This window comes from Camelus ferus, chromosome X (genome assembly GCF_009834535.1).
Source record: "Camelus ferus isolate YT-003-E chromosome X, BCGSAC_Cfer_1.0, whole genome shotgun sequence".
Classification (NCBI taxonomy): Eukaryota; Metazoa; Chordata; class Mammalia; order Artiodactyla; family Camelidae; genus Camelus; species Camelus ferus.
The window spans coordinates 73,782,980-73,797,843 of record NC_045732.1 but is presented as its reverse complement, the minus strand read 5'-3'; the positions used below and the strand labels follow the sequence as shown (position 1 = coordinate 73,797,843).

Here is a 14,864-nt window from a genome sequence, read left to right as displayed (position 1 = left end):
GAGCTAAATCCGTGTTTAACTTGAAGTTCATTTTCAAAATAATTAATTGAAATTGGCTTATTTCCTTGACCTCTGTGACTTTCACAAAAGTAGAATACAGGAAGACATTTCTTGTGCATTAAGGGCTCCAAACAGGCTCTGGTTAACCACATATTTTCTATACATGAAAGATACCCTTGTATATATCTAAAACAGATATGAATTCTTTCACATATCATGAACAAGCTTATTGTACAATTCTATAACATTTACCTGATTACCAATTCCTTGAAAGTTGAATTCCGGGTATCTTCCTCTGTAGTGGTGCTGGGAACTCTTGGTTATATTATGCTTAGTTGTTATGAGTGAAGCTTTAACCCCACGTCTCTTGTTTCTGTCAATTAAGCATAGTGTTTAATAAAACCATATTTGACAGCCACTAATTAGGTGAACAACATTGAGCCATTCAACTTAACCTCTCTAGGTCTCATTTCCACCAGCTATAAAATTAAGAAGGTATATTCAAGAATCTTCAAGGTTTCTTTCAGTAGTATTAAGATTACAAGTACTGAACCTGGGAGTGTTTGTACAGCATTCAAGCAGATTACATGCATGCATTAATCCAGCCTTTTTTATACTGTCACTTCAAATCCACTAGATAAGTTCTTCCACTGTTTAAATGCCAAAGCAGTTTTCTTCTTATTTATGTATGTTCATGCCTATAGGCATTGTGGAACAAAAGTAGCCAGAGCTTCCATATAAAGAGAAAATGCATTAGTAGTTACCTTGGGCTGGAGGGAAGAAAGGAAAGGGAGTAAATGGGAGGGACTACTAAGGGGTACAAGGAGATTCTTTTGGGGATGATGAGAATGTTCTAAAATTAGATTATGGTGATGGTGACACAATTCTGTTAATATACTAAAAGCCATTTAGTTGTATACTTTAAATGAGTGAACTTTATAGTACAAAATTATATCTCAGTAAAGTTGTTACCAAAAAAGTAGCTGGAGCATATGGATACATAAAAATTAATACAAAAAGCAGCTGGTTATCCAAAATATTCATTCTGCCACATTGCAGCAGTATTCTCTATATAGGATCTCCTGAATGGCTGCTAGTGGGTCTGGTTTTTGCTTTGTCTTGTTATAACAGCTCTTCATGGAAATAAACAGTGCAGAAGATTTTTTTTAACGGATAGCTAAATAGTTCGAGGGAAAATGTTTACCACATGTAGTGTCTTAGTTTGTTAGGGCTGCTGTCACAAAATACCATAGACTGGGTGGCTTATAAACAATGGAAATTAATTCCTTACAGTTCTGAAGGGTGGGCTGCCCAAGATCAGGCTGCCAGCATGGCCAGGTTCTGATGAATGCTTTCTTCTGGATTGCAGACTGCCAACTTCCAGCTGTGTCCTCACAGGGTGGAGTGGGTGAGGGAGTTCTGTGGGGTCTCATTTATAAAAGCACTCATCTCATTGGCTCTACCCTTATGACCTAGTCACCTCCCAAAGGCCCTACCTTCTAACATCATCACAGATGAATTTTGAGGAGACACAAACATTCAAACCATCGCATGTAGTCACATTCTATCAGAGGTAGAGAATAGAAGCCCGAATGCTGTGTGGTTATCTTGATAGTGTCAGTTAAGCTACTGTAGTCAGCGGTTTTAAATAAGTCAGGTACTTTTTCACTATTGCTTTTTTTCTAGTTATAAATACCATTCCTACTAGGATCCAATTGGACCAAAAACAGTGTTTGATTTGGCAAAAACAGAGTGCTCTGAGTAATTATTGGTTTCTTAATTAATTTTTAGTCATAATTTCTCTTTCTTTTTCTTTATTTTCTTTGACCACATACTGTAGAATGTGTACATGTTTTTTGATTTATTGAACACAATATATTACATTCTTAAAAGTAGATAAGTGTAACATTCTAGATGTGGTAGGCAAAATTCTAAAAATGGCCCTTAAAGAGTTCCCTCAGGACTGTGAATATGATGAGCTAGCACATCCATGAATATATCACCTTATCTGGCAAAAGAGATCATCTGTAATTAAAGTTACTAACCAAATGATTTTAAAATAGGGAAATTATGTTGGAGTATCTGAGTTGGCTTAATGTAATCACACAACATAGTCAAAAGACTGGGCAGAAGAGGAAGTCAGAATAATTCAGAGATGAGAAGGACATGCTGTTGGTGGCTTGAAGATGGAGGAGGCCTGCATGAAGGGGAATTCAAGCTGCCTCCAGAAGCAGAGAGGCCCCTGGCTGACAGTCAGCAAGGAAACAGAAACCTCATTCCCATAACCTCCAGGAACTGAATTTCCCCAACAACTAGAAAGAGCTTGGAAGCAGATTCTTCCCCAGAGCCTCCAGATAAGAGAGCAATCCGGGGCCAGCAAATCAATTTCACCTCCGTAAGACCCTCGGTAGAAAACCAGCCAAGCACACCTGGATATCTGAACTGCAGAACTGTGAGATAATAAATGGGTTCTGGTTTAAGCTGCTGTTTGTGATACTTTATTTCAGCAGCAATAGAAAACGAATACTCTAGGGTTTCAAAGAATTTAACCTCATCTTTACTTATACTAGTAGAGACACAATATGGTCGAGCAGAAAGTCCACAGGTTTTATACCTACATAAGCCAAATTTGAATGTATTATTCAGAATTTGAATTACATTATTGGTTATATGACTTCAAGGAAATTAATACACTCCATTGAACTTACTCATTTATAATACCTACTTCACAGGATTGCTGGGAATTAAATTAAATCACCAATGTAAAAGGGCTTAGCACAGTGCCTAGCACATAGTAGGCACTCAGTAAGTGCTAGCTATTATTATTGATCTGCTTTTATGTCCACAGCTCTTTCAGCCCTTCCACAGATGCCTTTGGTTAGACCCATTTTAAAGGCAGTGTAATATCATTCTTCCCTTTCTGGCTGTAGTTCTTAAAGGATACACAAATACTCTGGATAATCATCACTGGGCAAAGCCCTCCTTGATTAAAAAAACTAAGATCATTTGGAACACTGAAATTTACTTAATATGTCTAGCACATATTATTATTAAAGAGCAGGAGGATTTTAATCTTAAGATTGAAAATGAGGAAAATCTTCATGGCACCAAATTCTTCTGGTGATAATTCCTGCATGCTTTAAGGAGAAAGGATACAACATCAAGACATTTATACTCACCATAGGAAAATGATGGATAGAAATCTCAAATGTAAACATAAAATCAAGCCAGGCAGTTTTACTTATGAATTTTCTGGTTCTACATTAAGATTGTTTACAGAAATTGTTATGGATTGTTCAGAATCAGATTCTAGAGGCCCCTCCTGGAAGTTACATTTATTCATTTTTGTTTCATTTTTCTCCTAAAACTAATTAAATTTAGCTGTACAGATGTCTGTCTGCAATTACCTTTCACGTCTTCGAAAATTTTCATAGGAGCTGTGGTCATTTTCCGGTGACATCTAAATGGGAAAGGTTGAAACAAATTATGCAAAAGCCTCATTACTCAGCACAAGGTGTTTATTTTCTATATTTTAAATTGACTAACATTTCAGAGACAATATTCTCTTTGCTTGATCCTCAGTCTAACATTCAATTTCAGATTTCTCTCATCTATTTGAAGACGTAGGAATGTCAAAGGCAGTGGACCCTTAGAGATCAAGAAGTCTAACCCACTCACATAACAAATAAGGAAACAGAGATTCAGAAAAATCAAATGATTTCCCCAAGGCCTTATAGCTGGTAGTGACCCAGAAGAAAATTCTCAAGATCTTGGTATGGCCTGGATCCACACATTTGTGTGGATCAAGGGGAAAGATAATGATTGTAGATAAAATTCACAAAAGATGTCCTTATAATCTTTATATAGTAGACCTGTGACCTAGACTATATTCCAGATAGCTAGGTATGATGGAGAACTATATTATCCTAACAACTTAACTTTAGAAAGTCTTACTTCTACCCCAATCAGACATTTCAAGTGAAAGTTAGGATTTTTTTAATCAATAATTAGCTTAAATGTCTTATTCCTGTAACTACTTTGTGACAAATAGTTTATACCTACATGTGGTCAATGAAACAAACCAAAGCATAATCAAAACATTCCACTCAAATGCTAATTGGCCCAGATTATGCCACAATTAAATTGGTTTCAGTGCATCCAGTTATATGTAGCTGGTGTTTGGTGGTCCAGTTGTTTTCTATATAAAGTCCTAGCTACATTTATAGTTTGCAGTTCGGTTTGGTATTAAGAACCTCACAAATATTATAGCAGCCAAGAAATCTGTAGAGCCAATAGATTATAAAAGCACAATAACACATGGTATCCTTAAAAGCTAACGTTTACAAGTCAGATATTCCCTTGTTGGAAAGTTCACGTTTCGGTTGGAAGCATATATTAATGCTATGTTAGTAGACATGCTATTGAAGTCTGCCTTGAATTCAAGATGCGTGTGTGCCTAATGGCAATGACTCCATGAGTTAACAGAGCCTCACATACCCTCATCCCATACTCTACTGGCAACACTCGTTAACATGGTTCTTGCCAAGAAGTTAAGAAAGATAAGAATGCCACTAGAATATGGGTATAGTTTATATGGAAATGAGTGGCAATCTCAGCAGAGACTGTCCAGAAGCTTAATTAGGTGGTAGAGAAGCCAAAGTTGGAGAAGTGAGAATAGGAGTCATGGAAATACAGGAAAAATGGGTAGGAATTAGAACTGGAAACTACTGGAAGAAAGGAATTTGAGCTAATGTGGTTATTTCTAAAATAAATTGGTCAATGCCATTTCCTTCCTTAAAGTCTCTCAATAGTTCTGCATTGGCCTCAGTAGAGAATCCTTACTCCAGCATGGTGCATGCTCCATGATCTGGCTTCTGTCTCTACCTCTCCACACTCATCTCTCAACAGTTTTGCCCACATACTTTACACTTGAGGTCAATGAGTTTCAAACTATTTTTTAAAGTGAAAGAACCCTTAGTTCTAATAAAATCTTACTTGGTATCCCAATGTGTAAAATACGGAAAAGCAAAACTGCCTTCTTTGGCTCCTGAGGCACCTCTTCACAACCCCCAGAACTCTGAAGTACACAGTTTGAAAACCACTAGAGTCTGGCCAAATGAAGTTAATAGCAGTTTACCAAATATGCCATGCTTTCTTTCACTTCTAGACTTTTATACATGACGTTTCCTCTGACTGGAATGCCTTTTCCACCTTTTCTGCTTTTCTTACTCTTACTTGGCCTCTAGGACTCAACTCAAGCACTATCTCCTCTAGGATGCCTTCCTTGGACCCATCCCCTCAGCTGGTATGGGATTCCCTCCCCGGTGCTGCCACAGTACCTTGGGCACACCTCTGTCTCAGTATTTATGTTATGCTTCTCTCTACCCCCCCCCTCTTTTTCTCTCCCTTCCTTCCTTCCTTCCATTCTTCTTTCTTTCTTTTCTTTCTTACTTTCTTGGAGTAAAGATTCTTTCTCAAGTACATAGCACATTTCTGGCATATAATAGGAGCTCAATAACTGCCAAATGAATAAATGAAATACTACAAAGAAGAGGACTAAGAAAAGGTCATTGAATTTGACAACAAATAAAAATTTTTGATGGCAAAATGTAATAGAATGGTAGGAACTAAAGTGAAATTCAAGACATAAATGGACAAACAGAAACACCTGTGAGGTTTTAACTATCTCTGGAAGCTTCTTAGGGATTTTGCTCCTATTTAAAAAATATTCATATTTGCCCCTATGTTCCTATGGGCATTTCTCACTTCACATTGAAAATCCCTTCAATAATGAATGAGTGTGTATATATACATATATATGTGTGCTTATATATACATACGTGTATAATGATCTGAATCTGAATCAGAATCTGAATCATATAAAATTAATTTGAGTATAAGAACTTTTAAGAAGTCATGCATTTTTTAAGTTATCATGTTAATATGGCCATAATGAACATCTGGTGATTATAATGAATAATTTGATATAATCATAATCATAATAAAGTAGTAAGAACTCCAATTTATAGAATGCTTATCACAATCCAGTCTATAGCCTAAAATGTTTACAAATATTTAAATTAATCATCACAACAACCTACAAGATCAATATTGTTCCCATTTTATAGCTGAGAAGACAGGCTCGAAGGGATTTGCCCACAGTTCCTCAGCTACCACATTTCATCAAATCTAAGATACCACGATTGTAAATGTACTGTTATTTTATGTATCAATGAAAAGATTTTAAGTTCTTAATTTAACTATGATATACCATTGAATGCAAGACACTTCTTGATTTCAGAGATAATAAAAAATTAAACAAAATATGTCTTAAAATTGATCAAATATGGTATTAAGTGGTAGAAATATGATTCCATCCAAGTGTGAATCTAAAGTCCCTGTTATTAACCACTAAACCATAATGCTTAGATCTCTTTAGCCATCTCATAGATGTCCTTCTTTCTAATCTCATTTACAAAGGAAGAAAATTAAGACTTAGAGCAGGGGCGGTGACTTGCTCATGGTCAAACACACAGCTACTAAGTGGATTAGCCAGGCAGGGAAGTCAAGTCTCTGAGACCCAGACTAGATCTCTTTACAGTATACCACATTGCCATTTAAGCTTGTCTGTCTTTTCCAGTAGGTAGAGGTATTGGAAGAAATACCAGAGTGTCATGGTAGGGATAAGTATTAGGTGTTTCATGTAAGAGCTAGCTCTATTAAATTTCAACTAAATCCTTATGTCAAATACATGTGTTATGCATATGGAAGTGTCCAGCAAAATAGAGTTAATTGGCTTAATCAATAAACTATTCACTTCATTTCTTGTAATTGCTGTGCATAGATCTTCAGTAAATTAATAATAAAATAAGGACAATATCCTGGGGATTCAATGGTTGTAAATGATTAAAATAATACATTCTACTAATAAGTTTCCTTTGTATCATCCTTTCTTTCTCACTTTTGTCCAATGCCAATTTAGAAGCTAAATAATATAAGTTAGGATGGGGAGTAATGGAAGATGAGCAGGAAACTTTTGCAAGAAATAAGGCTGGAAAAACTTGATTTGTGAAGATACATATGATATACGTGGCTTCTTCCTACATTTGATGTTGGTAAACAGGTCTTAAAATGTACTAATAATCATCAATATAAGTAGATGTCAACAAGGACTGCAGAAGGAAAGCCTATTCAAATGAAAAGCTGTACAACCACACAGATTCCCTACTATAAAGTTGAACATGCTGATACTTACCCTTCGAATCATGTTCCTTGGGTAATTTCTTTGCTGCATTTTTTTCCATAAGTATTCACTCTTCTTTTTCGTTGCAAAAGTCCTGATATGAATCATAAATGTGATATGTTAAAAAGCAATCTTTTATTGGAAAGAATTATTATTTGGACTGTATGTTTTCAAGCAATATTGTTTTATTATACAAATTTAAACATCTGATTTAAGACTGGGTATTAGATGTAGTTAAAATCCAGAATAGTGTTTTGATAAGTGATTTTTAGCTTGTAAATTATTACTTACTATGTGCATAACAAAGGTCAGAAGTTAACCAGGCATATGGCTGAATATTTTTGTTTAAAAATTTTTTTCAGGAATGATGTCAGCAAAGATGGCTGTTGTGGACTGAATGTTTTTGTTTTGCCCTCCCAAATTCATATGTTGAAGCCCTAATTCACAATGTGATGGTATCTAGAGGTGGAGACTTTGAGAGGAAATTAGGTTTAGATGAGGTCCTGAGGGTGGGGTTCCCATGATAGGATTAGTGTCCTTATAAGAAGGAAATGAGAGCAAACCCAGGAAGCCAGGAAGAAATCTCTTACTAGAACCCACCCATGCTGGCTCAACTAAATGGAATCAGAAAAATGATGCATGAACAAAATATGAATATCAACAAAGTGATAAAAACTATAAAAAAGAGCCAAACAGAAATTCTGGAGCTGAAAAATACAACTGAAGTGTTCAACAGAAGACTGGATTAAGCAGAAGAAAAGAATCTGCAAACTTGAAGAAAGGTCATTTGAAATCGAGTCGTAGGAGCTAAAAGAAAAACAAACGAAGAAAAACGAAGAGAGCCTAAAGGACTTATGAGACATTATCAAGCAGGCCAATAGATACCTTATGAGAATCCGAGAAGTTGTGGGGGTGGGCAGAGAGCTTATCTGAAGAGGCGAAAGCAACCCAAATGTCTATCAACAGATAAATGGATAAACAAAATGTGGTATATACATACAATGGAATATCATTCAGTCTTAAAAAGGAAGGAAATCCTGTCACCTGCTGCTCCATATGTGAACCTTGAAGACATTATCCTAAGTGAAATAAGCTAGTCACAAAAAGACAAAAAATGTCCAATTCCATTTACGGGAGATATCTAAAGTAGTCAAATTAATAGAAACAGAAAGTAGAATAGTAGTTACCAGGGGTTGGGGGAGGAGAGAATGTTAAACATATTTTAATTTTTATTTGTATACTGTTAATATAACTAAGGTGGGACCTTTAGCATTAAAATAGTGCCTACATCAGACGTTGTCTATATATACAATAACCCACATATATACGTTTTGGAAATAATTTTTTTAGCTGAGATCAGCAATTCTATGCAGTTAATATGAGCTCAAATATTTGACTAGACATTTATAGGCAATGTGAACTAAAGGCAATCACTGAGAAATTTAAACTAAAAATAATTTTTTACTCAATTACCTAGCCAATCACAATAAAAATGTCTTGTGGTTTTTGAAACTAAAACAATCTGCAATACTATTAAATTTTTCTGGTTCTTTTGTCAGCCAAACAGTTTTATAAGGCCATAGTGAATATATACAATATTCAAAATACATTTGGAAGGTTAGGGTTGCATCTATGCATAAAGAAGCATTCTCTCCTATGGTCTGATTTGTGGAAAGCAGAAAAGCTCAGCTGCTCAAAGATATGTCTATCATTTGCCTGCTGAGGACTCTCTGAAGACTCTTTAGAAAGGAGACAGAGGAGGGAAACAGAAATTCATCATCAGAGATTATATATTATCAATCTAGCAATAGTTTGTTGTTAAATTGGCTAACCTAGCAGATTGGAAAGTTCAGAGGGAATGGGACACTGAGTCAATATATTTTGATTGTGGAGAAGGCTCAGTAGGAAAGACTGAGTGCATTGGGGCTCTTCCAGGGAAGCTGACCTAGATGGAACAACTTAATTAGGGTAATTGGAAAACTGGATGATAGCTAGAGGGCATTAGCAAGTTGAAAGAATATTGATGCTATGTAAATATCACCTCTATTCTATTAATGTCTTTGTTCCAGTTCAATGTCTGTTACAACAAATATATATTTATCCCTGAAAATATAGATATATAAAGCATGCCTTTACATTTTCACACCACTCAACACATTGTACTAATAATTGAAAATTCATTACATTTTTACCTGTCAAATTCAGACTCAATTCCTACTGGTGAGTAGCTTCGATATCTCCTTGATTGGTCATGAGATCTCTCTGATTGACCATAAAATCTCCTTGATTGGCCATAAGATCTCTTTGCTAGGACATGAGATCTCTTTAAATGGTCAGGAGATCTCTCTGAGCGACCATAAAATCTCTTAGAGTGGCCACAAGATCTCCCTGATTGGCCATGAGATCTTTCTGTGTAGCTACGAGATCTCTCTACTTGGCCACGATTTCTCTCTGATTGACCATGAAATCCCTCTGATTGGTGATGAGATCTCTCTGCTCGGCCACGATATCTCTCTGATTGGCCTCGAGATCTCTCTGAATAGTACCGATTTTTTTCTGATTGGCTTTTAGATCCTTCCAATTGGTGTTGGTTTCTCTCTCCTTGGGCCTTAGAATTGTCATTGCACTTATCCTGCAAAGAACCACAATTCTGCAAAACAAATGAAATATATACCCCATGATTTCATTAAGTCATAGTGATATTTTGTCAACACCATTTTTTTGGGCAACGTTTTTTAGAATTCCACTGCCCCTACTTTTATAGACTAAACATTTTTTAGAACTAATTTGTAGAAAGATTTGATGTCTCATGTCATCAGTGCAAAGAATATTATAAAATGTTAATAAAATGTTTTAAATATGGAAAATTAGTTGCTTTGTGCATTTTGAATACATTTCAAGGTTATGCTCTACCTACCATTTTCTGGATCTATATTTTACCTAAAGAAACAACAGATTCTGTGACTTTATAGTTGAGAGACAGAATAGTTAATAATATTTTGTAGCACAAAACCTTAGAACCAAAGGGAAGTGTTCAAAATCACACTATTTATTCTTCATCTGTTCAGGATCATTGAAAAGAAACTATCAACTAACACAACATTGTAAATAAACGATATTTCAAACTGAAAAACTAAAAGAAACTATTTATCTCCTCCACATAAATTAATACTTAATTCTAGAGAGAAAGACAAATAAGTGAGGGGATAGGTAGCTATAAAGAAAGCAGAAGGTAGGCTTAAATACTGTTCAAGTAAATTGGCCTGGCAACAACTCAGTCATTCTACCTTTTCAATTTTTAAATCAAAAGGTCAGTGGAGTGAGTCAGTCAAATGGAAATAATGAGACAGTTGACAAATGTCTATGAGGCTACATAAATGTAAGTTGACAAAGTCATATGGACCATGCTAAGAAATCAAACTTTCTACTAGCAAATATTGCCTGGCAAACAAAACATGTCCTAGATCTGGTATTGTGACTTTCCAGTATAACACTACCAGAAGCTGAAAGCAACTGTAAAAAGGCAGGGGAGGTATTGGTATAAAGAATATTATTCACACAAAACTTTAATAAAATAAAAAACATGACAAATCTGTTGCTTTGCTAAAGCATAAAGCCCTAGTTACTCTCGTTTTCTACTGTAAAACATAAAACTAGGGAGATTGTGTGGAATGCATATGTACCTCTTATCTTTTCTAAGTGACTAATGTTGGGAACACAGCGGGTCAGCAGGCAGGATTAAGACCTATCTCCTAAAGACCCATATGCACCCAAGTACTGTTCCAAGGGAACTTACAGTCTTTTTACAAATGTTTATATAAGAAATAATTTCATCAAATTGGATACTACAGATTTCTACCTTTAGAAACAACAGAAACTATCATAAACGACAGAAATTTTCCTTATAAACAATAGAAACTATCAAAAATTGTGTTGAATAAATACAATTGTGTTCTACTAATATTATGATTAAATCTTGTGAAGTACAAAACAGGTTTATTAGAATTTCAAAGCATGATTAAAAACTATAATTGTTATTCAATTTATTGGTAGATAATTAAATTTTAATATATTTCTTTATTGCAGAGTACTTTTTTTCCCAGTGAGTTCTGCTATAATGACAGTCTCAAAAGTATTAGAACTAGAAAGATGCTTTCAATTTGAAAATACTGTTTTACAATATTCTCAGATTATTTATGCATCTCAGACTGTAGCAGATGTAATCTCATGTCCTTTCCAGACTTTATCAAAAACCTCCTCATCTTACAGATTAAATGCCATCTCCTCCATCAAACTTTCTCAAGTTCCCCTAATCAGAATAAATTACTATATCCCCACAATATATAACTTATACCCTATTAGAACATGTACTGCAAACTGTGTGGCATTAAATTTCTACCTTATCTTTCTTTCCCACCATCACATATAATATTTTAAGCAGGGCTGTTCTGGTACCTTGTATAGTGCCTAGAGTAGACACTTAATTAGTGTTTGCTAAATCAATTCTCTAAATAGTTGAAAATGCAACATGTTCCCTTCCCCTTCCCCAGATCTGCATTTACATAATTTGGCAAAAATGTTTTACACTCCCAGAACCACCATTTTTCACTAAATGACTACATAATACTTTAAGAAGCATCAGTTTATAGGCCACACTAAAACCACTGCATCAATATTAACTTATGAATCTAGATATGAACACCTCTCAAATTTTGTCCAGTGACTGCTCATCTATACAAGTTTATAGGTGATGAATTTACCACCATAAAATGTACAACTATAGTAAGTCCCACCTGTTGGTTTCAGAGTCTATGTCATATACTATGTCATCTGTTTTTATACTAAAACTTAAGATCAAGGACTCTTTTCAGATGAGGACTAAAATGAGAATGATTATACAATACAAATCATGAAACCAATAATCTATTTTGGCATCTTATAAATTCAAAATTTCTAGCAATGACTGAAAATAGCAAAAATTAAATGTTTATTAAAACAATTACAGGGAAAATCAATAATATTTTAATTTAAATTATGTTCAACACAGAATGGGGGAATACTAAGAAACAATCCCTGCTCTTGATAGAATTTAAAATAATCCTTAATATTAAGAAATATATTAAATTTAGCACCTTTACATTGGTTAATTCTTGGTATTTATTTACCTGCTTAATTAAAGGTTGCCTGTTTAAAGGGCTTTGTCCAAACTTGAATCCAAAAAGTTCTTGGTTTGATTTTATACCATTTCTTTCCTCATCATTGTTTCTGAATCTTGAATGTCCTTCAAAAAATAATTATTTTCTGTATTTTTAGTCAGCAAATACAATGTATCTTTCAGAAGTATTATCTGTGATCTCATTCTTTTAGAGCTATGCACTAGGTTTTGCAAAACTTTTGATATTCCATTAGTCTGACACCATCTGAGAGTCTCAGTGAATTCTAGAACAGTCATTGCCATACTATTTCTTTCTGCATAACTTAATATGGTAGAATCCGTATAAAATACCTCAAATTTAGTTTCATATGCCACCAAAGTTGGGACATTATCTGAAATTAATTGAAAGAATCCTCTAATAGGAAAAGGAGAGATGGAGAGAAACTCTTTTGTATTAACTATGTGAATATCTACCTCAATCGTCTGCTTTCCTTTGGGTGTAAAGACAGCTTAAGGACTGATCAAAGAATGTGTATCTCTAAAAGCCTCACAAAGATCAATTTTATCTTTAGTTAGAAACACAAGAGTGGGCCACCTCACCATCCTTAGCAGCTTTGCCCCTATAATAACCACCGTCCCTCCTTTTCTTAGAACCCACTAAGCCACTGAAGGATTCAAATAAGAACTATAATGAAGCCAGGTAGGCAGCTGTCAGGGGCTTAGAGTACCCACAATGTCAAGATGGTTCCAACCTGTTCACTAGACCGTGGAGATCCTTAATTGTTGAAAAGACTTCTCTACTACGGCAATGTACAGTATGTTAATATTAAAATATGCACCCTGCACTGACCAATGTGTTTAGGGATATAAAGGACTTTCTTCATGTTCTTCTGTACTCTCTTTGCCTTATAGCATTTGTTTTCTCAAAATGTGGGTGCCGTAGGGTCCAGGTTATTGACCATGCTCTTAACCCTCCTGTATTGCCTCCTGAAAGTGGAACTGGATCATCCAGAGAGGCCTATGAACAAGTACAAAACATTTCTCATTCTTATCCTGCTCTCCCTTAAGGAAGTAACTGATACAATTAAAAAAATTTTTTTTCATTTGTCATGGCACAAATTCTTACCAATCTTCTATGCATATATTTCCAGGAAAGATAAAACCAGTAACATGACACAACTTTAGAACACATTCCAAGTTTGTGAATTTGCTTACCCAGTTCCTCACAAACATTTCAGACTCTTTACCACGTGTTTTTTTTTTTTTTTGTATACTTTACCTCTCTCCCAGTGATGCTCTTCAGCATTTGATTGCTGTCCTGAAATTAAGTAATTTTTTTTATGGTTCTCTGTCCCAGTCTTTCTTTCTTCAGTGCTTGTATCTGTTATCTTTCTAAGAGTTATAATTTCATCTGTATTAGAAAACACATAAAATAAGAAGACAATGGAAAAAGCTGAATTACAACAATGTATCTCAAGAGAATAATCTATATTCTATCTCATCATATTTCAGAATATTTTAAAAATTGGTAGCTCCGAAAAAATAATGCTATAATAATAATGAGCTTGTAAAACCATAACAGAGATCAAACAATGCAGATATTTTAGGCTTAGTTTCCTGGAACAATAAAGAGAAAAATTCCTGTTAAACAGATATATAGTAACTTCATTTATGCAAAAATAAAATACTCTCAGAGTAAAGTAGCTTAATGAGGAAATCATTTAAATAAATGATTAGTATTTTTAGTTTCAGAGAAACATAGAACAATTGTATCATCCCTGAGTAAATGTAAGAGCTAGAAAGTTAGTTGCATTTATTATCTTGAGAAGTAAGAAAGGAAACAATGGTGATGGACATTCACAGGAGATACCAAAGAACTGAGGAACCAAGATTACTATAGTAGCAGAAAGCAATCGGATTTTACTTTGTAGTCAGTCATGTTTTTATGCACTCATGTAGAAAGCATTTACATGGCATGATTTAAAGGATGTGAGACAGGTACAACCTGCTCTAAAACATCTCTCCTAACAACTGGGATGGAAAGGTCTAGAGGTTGAATGTTCTATCAATGGAGAAAAGCTTACTCAGGTCAGGTATCTTTAGAAATAAGCACAAATTAGGCATTTGGAAGGAGCTACAGATAATAGAAGAAAGAGGAGGAGCTGAGAAGAGTGCCAAGAGGAAGTAACTGGATACCAAAGATTAACCACTGCTTTATTATTTGCTTAGTACTAGCCTGTCTCAGGTCTCCAAAAATCTGATTGATTTTCTTTGAAATGGCTAACATCTCCAAAAGTAAAAATCAGGGTAAAGCCCAACAATCAATTGAATATCATTTCTTGACAATCCCATTTTAAGCCTTTGTCAGCAGCCGTTGTCTGTAACATCTCCTGCAGATGTAGTCTTTAATTTTCTGTTCCTTGTATTCACAAAATTTTTCTGCTGTTGTTTCTCCTGTATTCTACA

General features: G+C 34.8%; 1 protein-coding gene across 1 annotated transcript in view; it reads right to left on the bottom strand.

The window, feature by feature from the left end:
* Positions 1-9,431: 9,431 nt before the first annotated feature.
* The window catches only part of LUZP4 (leucine zipper protein 4), a 5,624-nt gene continuing 191 nt past the window's right edge, over positions 9,432-14,864 (bottom strand). Inside the window, exons 2-4 of the mRNA XM_032474699.1 lie at positions 13,678-13,809; positions 12,409-12,524; positions 9,432-9,875 (exon numbers count right to left, since the gene is read on the bottom strand). Coding sequence (XP_032330590.1) covers positions 9,432-9,875; positions 12,409-12,524; positions 13,678-13,809 — 692 coding nt within the window. The remainder of the gene's footprint in view (positions 9,876-12,408; positions 12,525-13,677; positions 13,810-14,864) is intronic.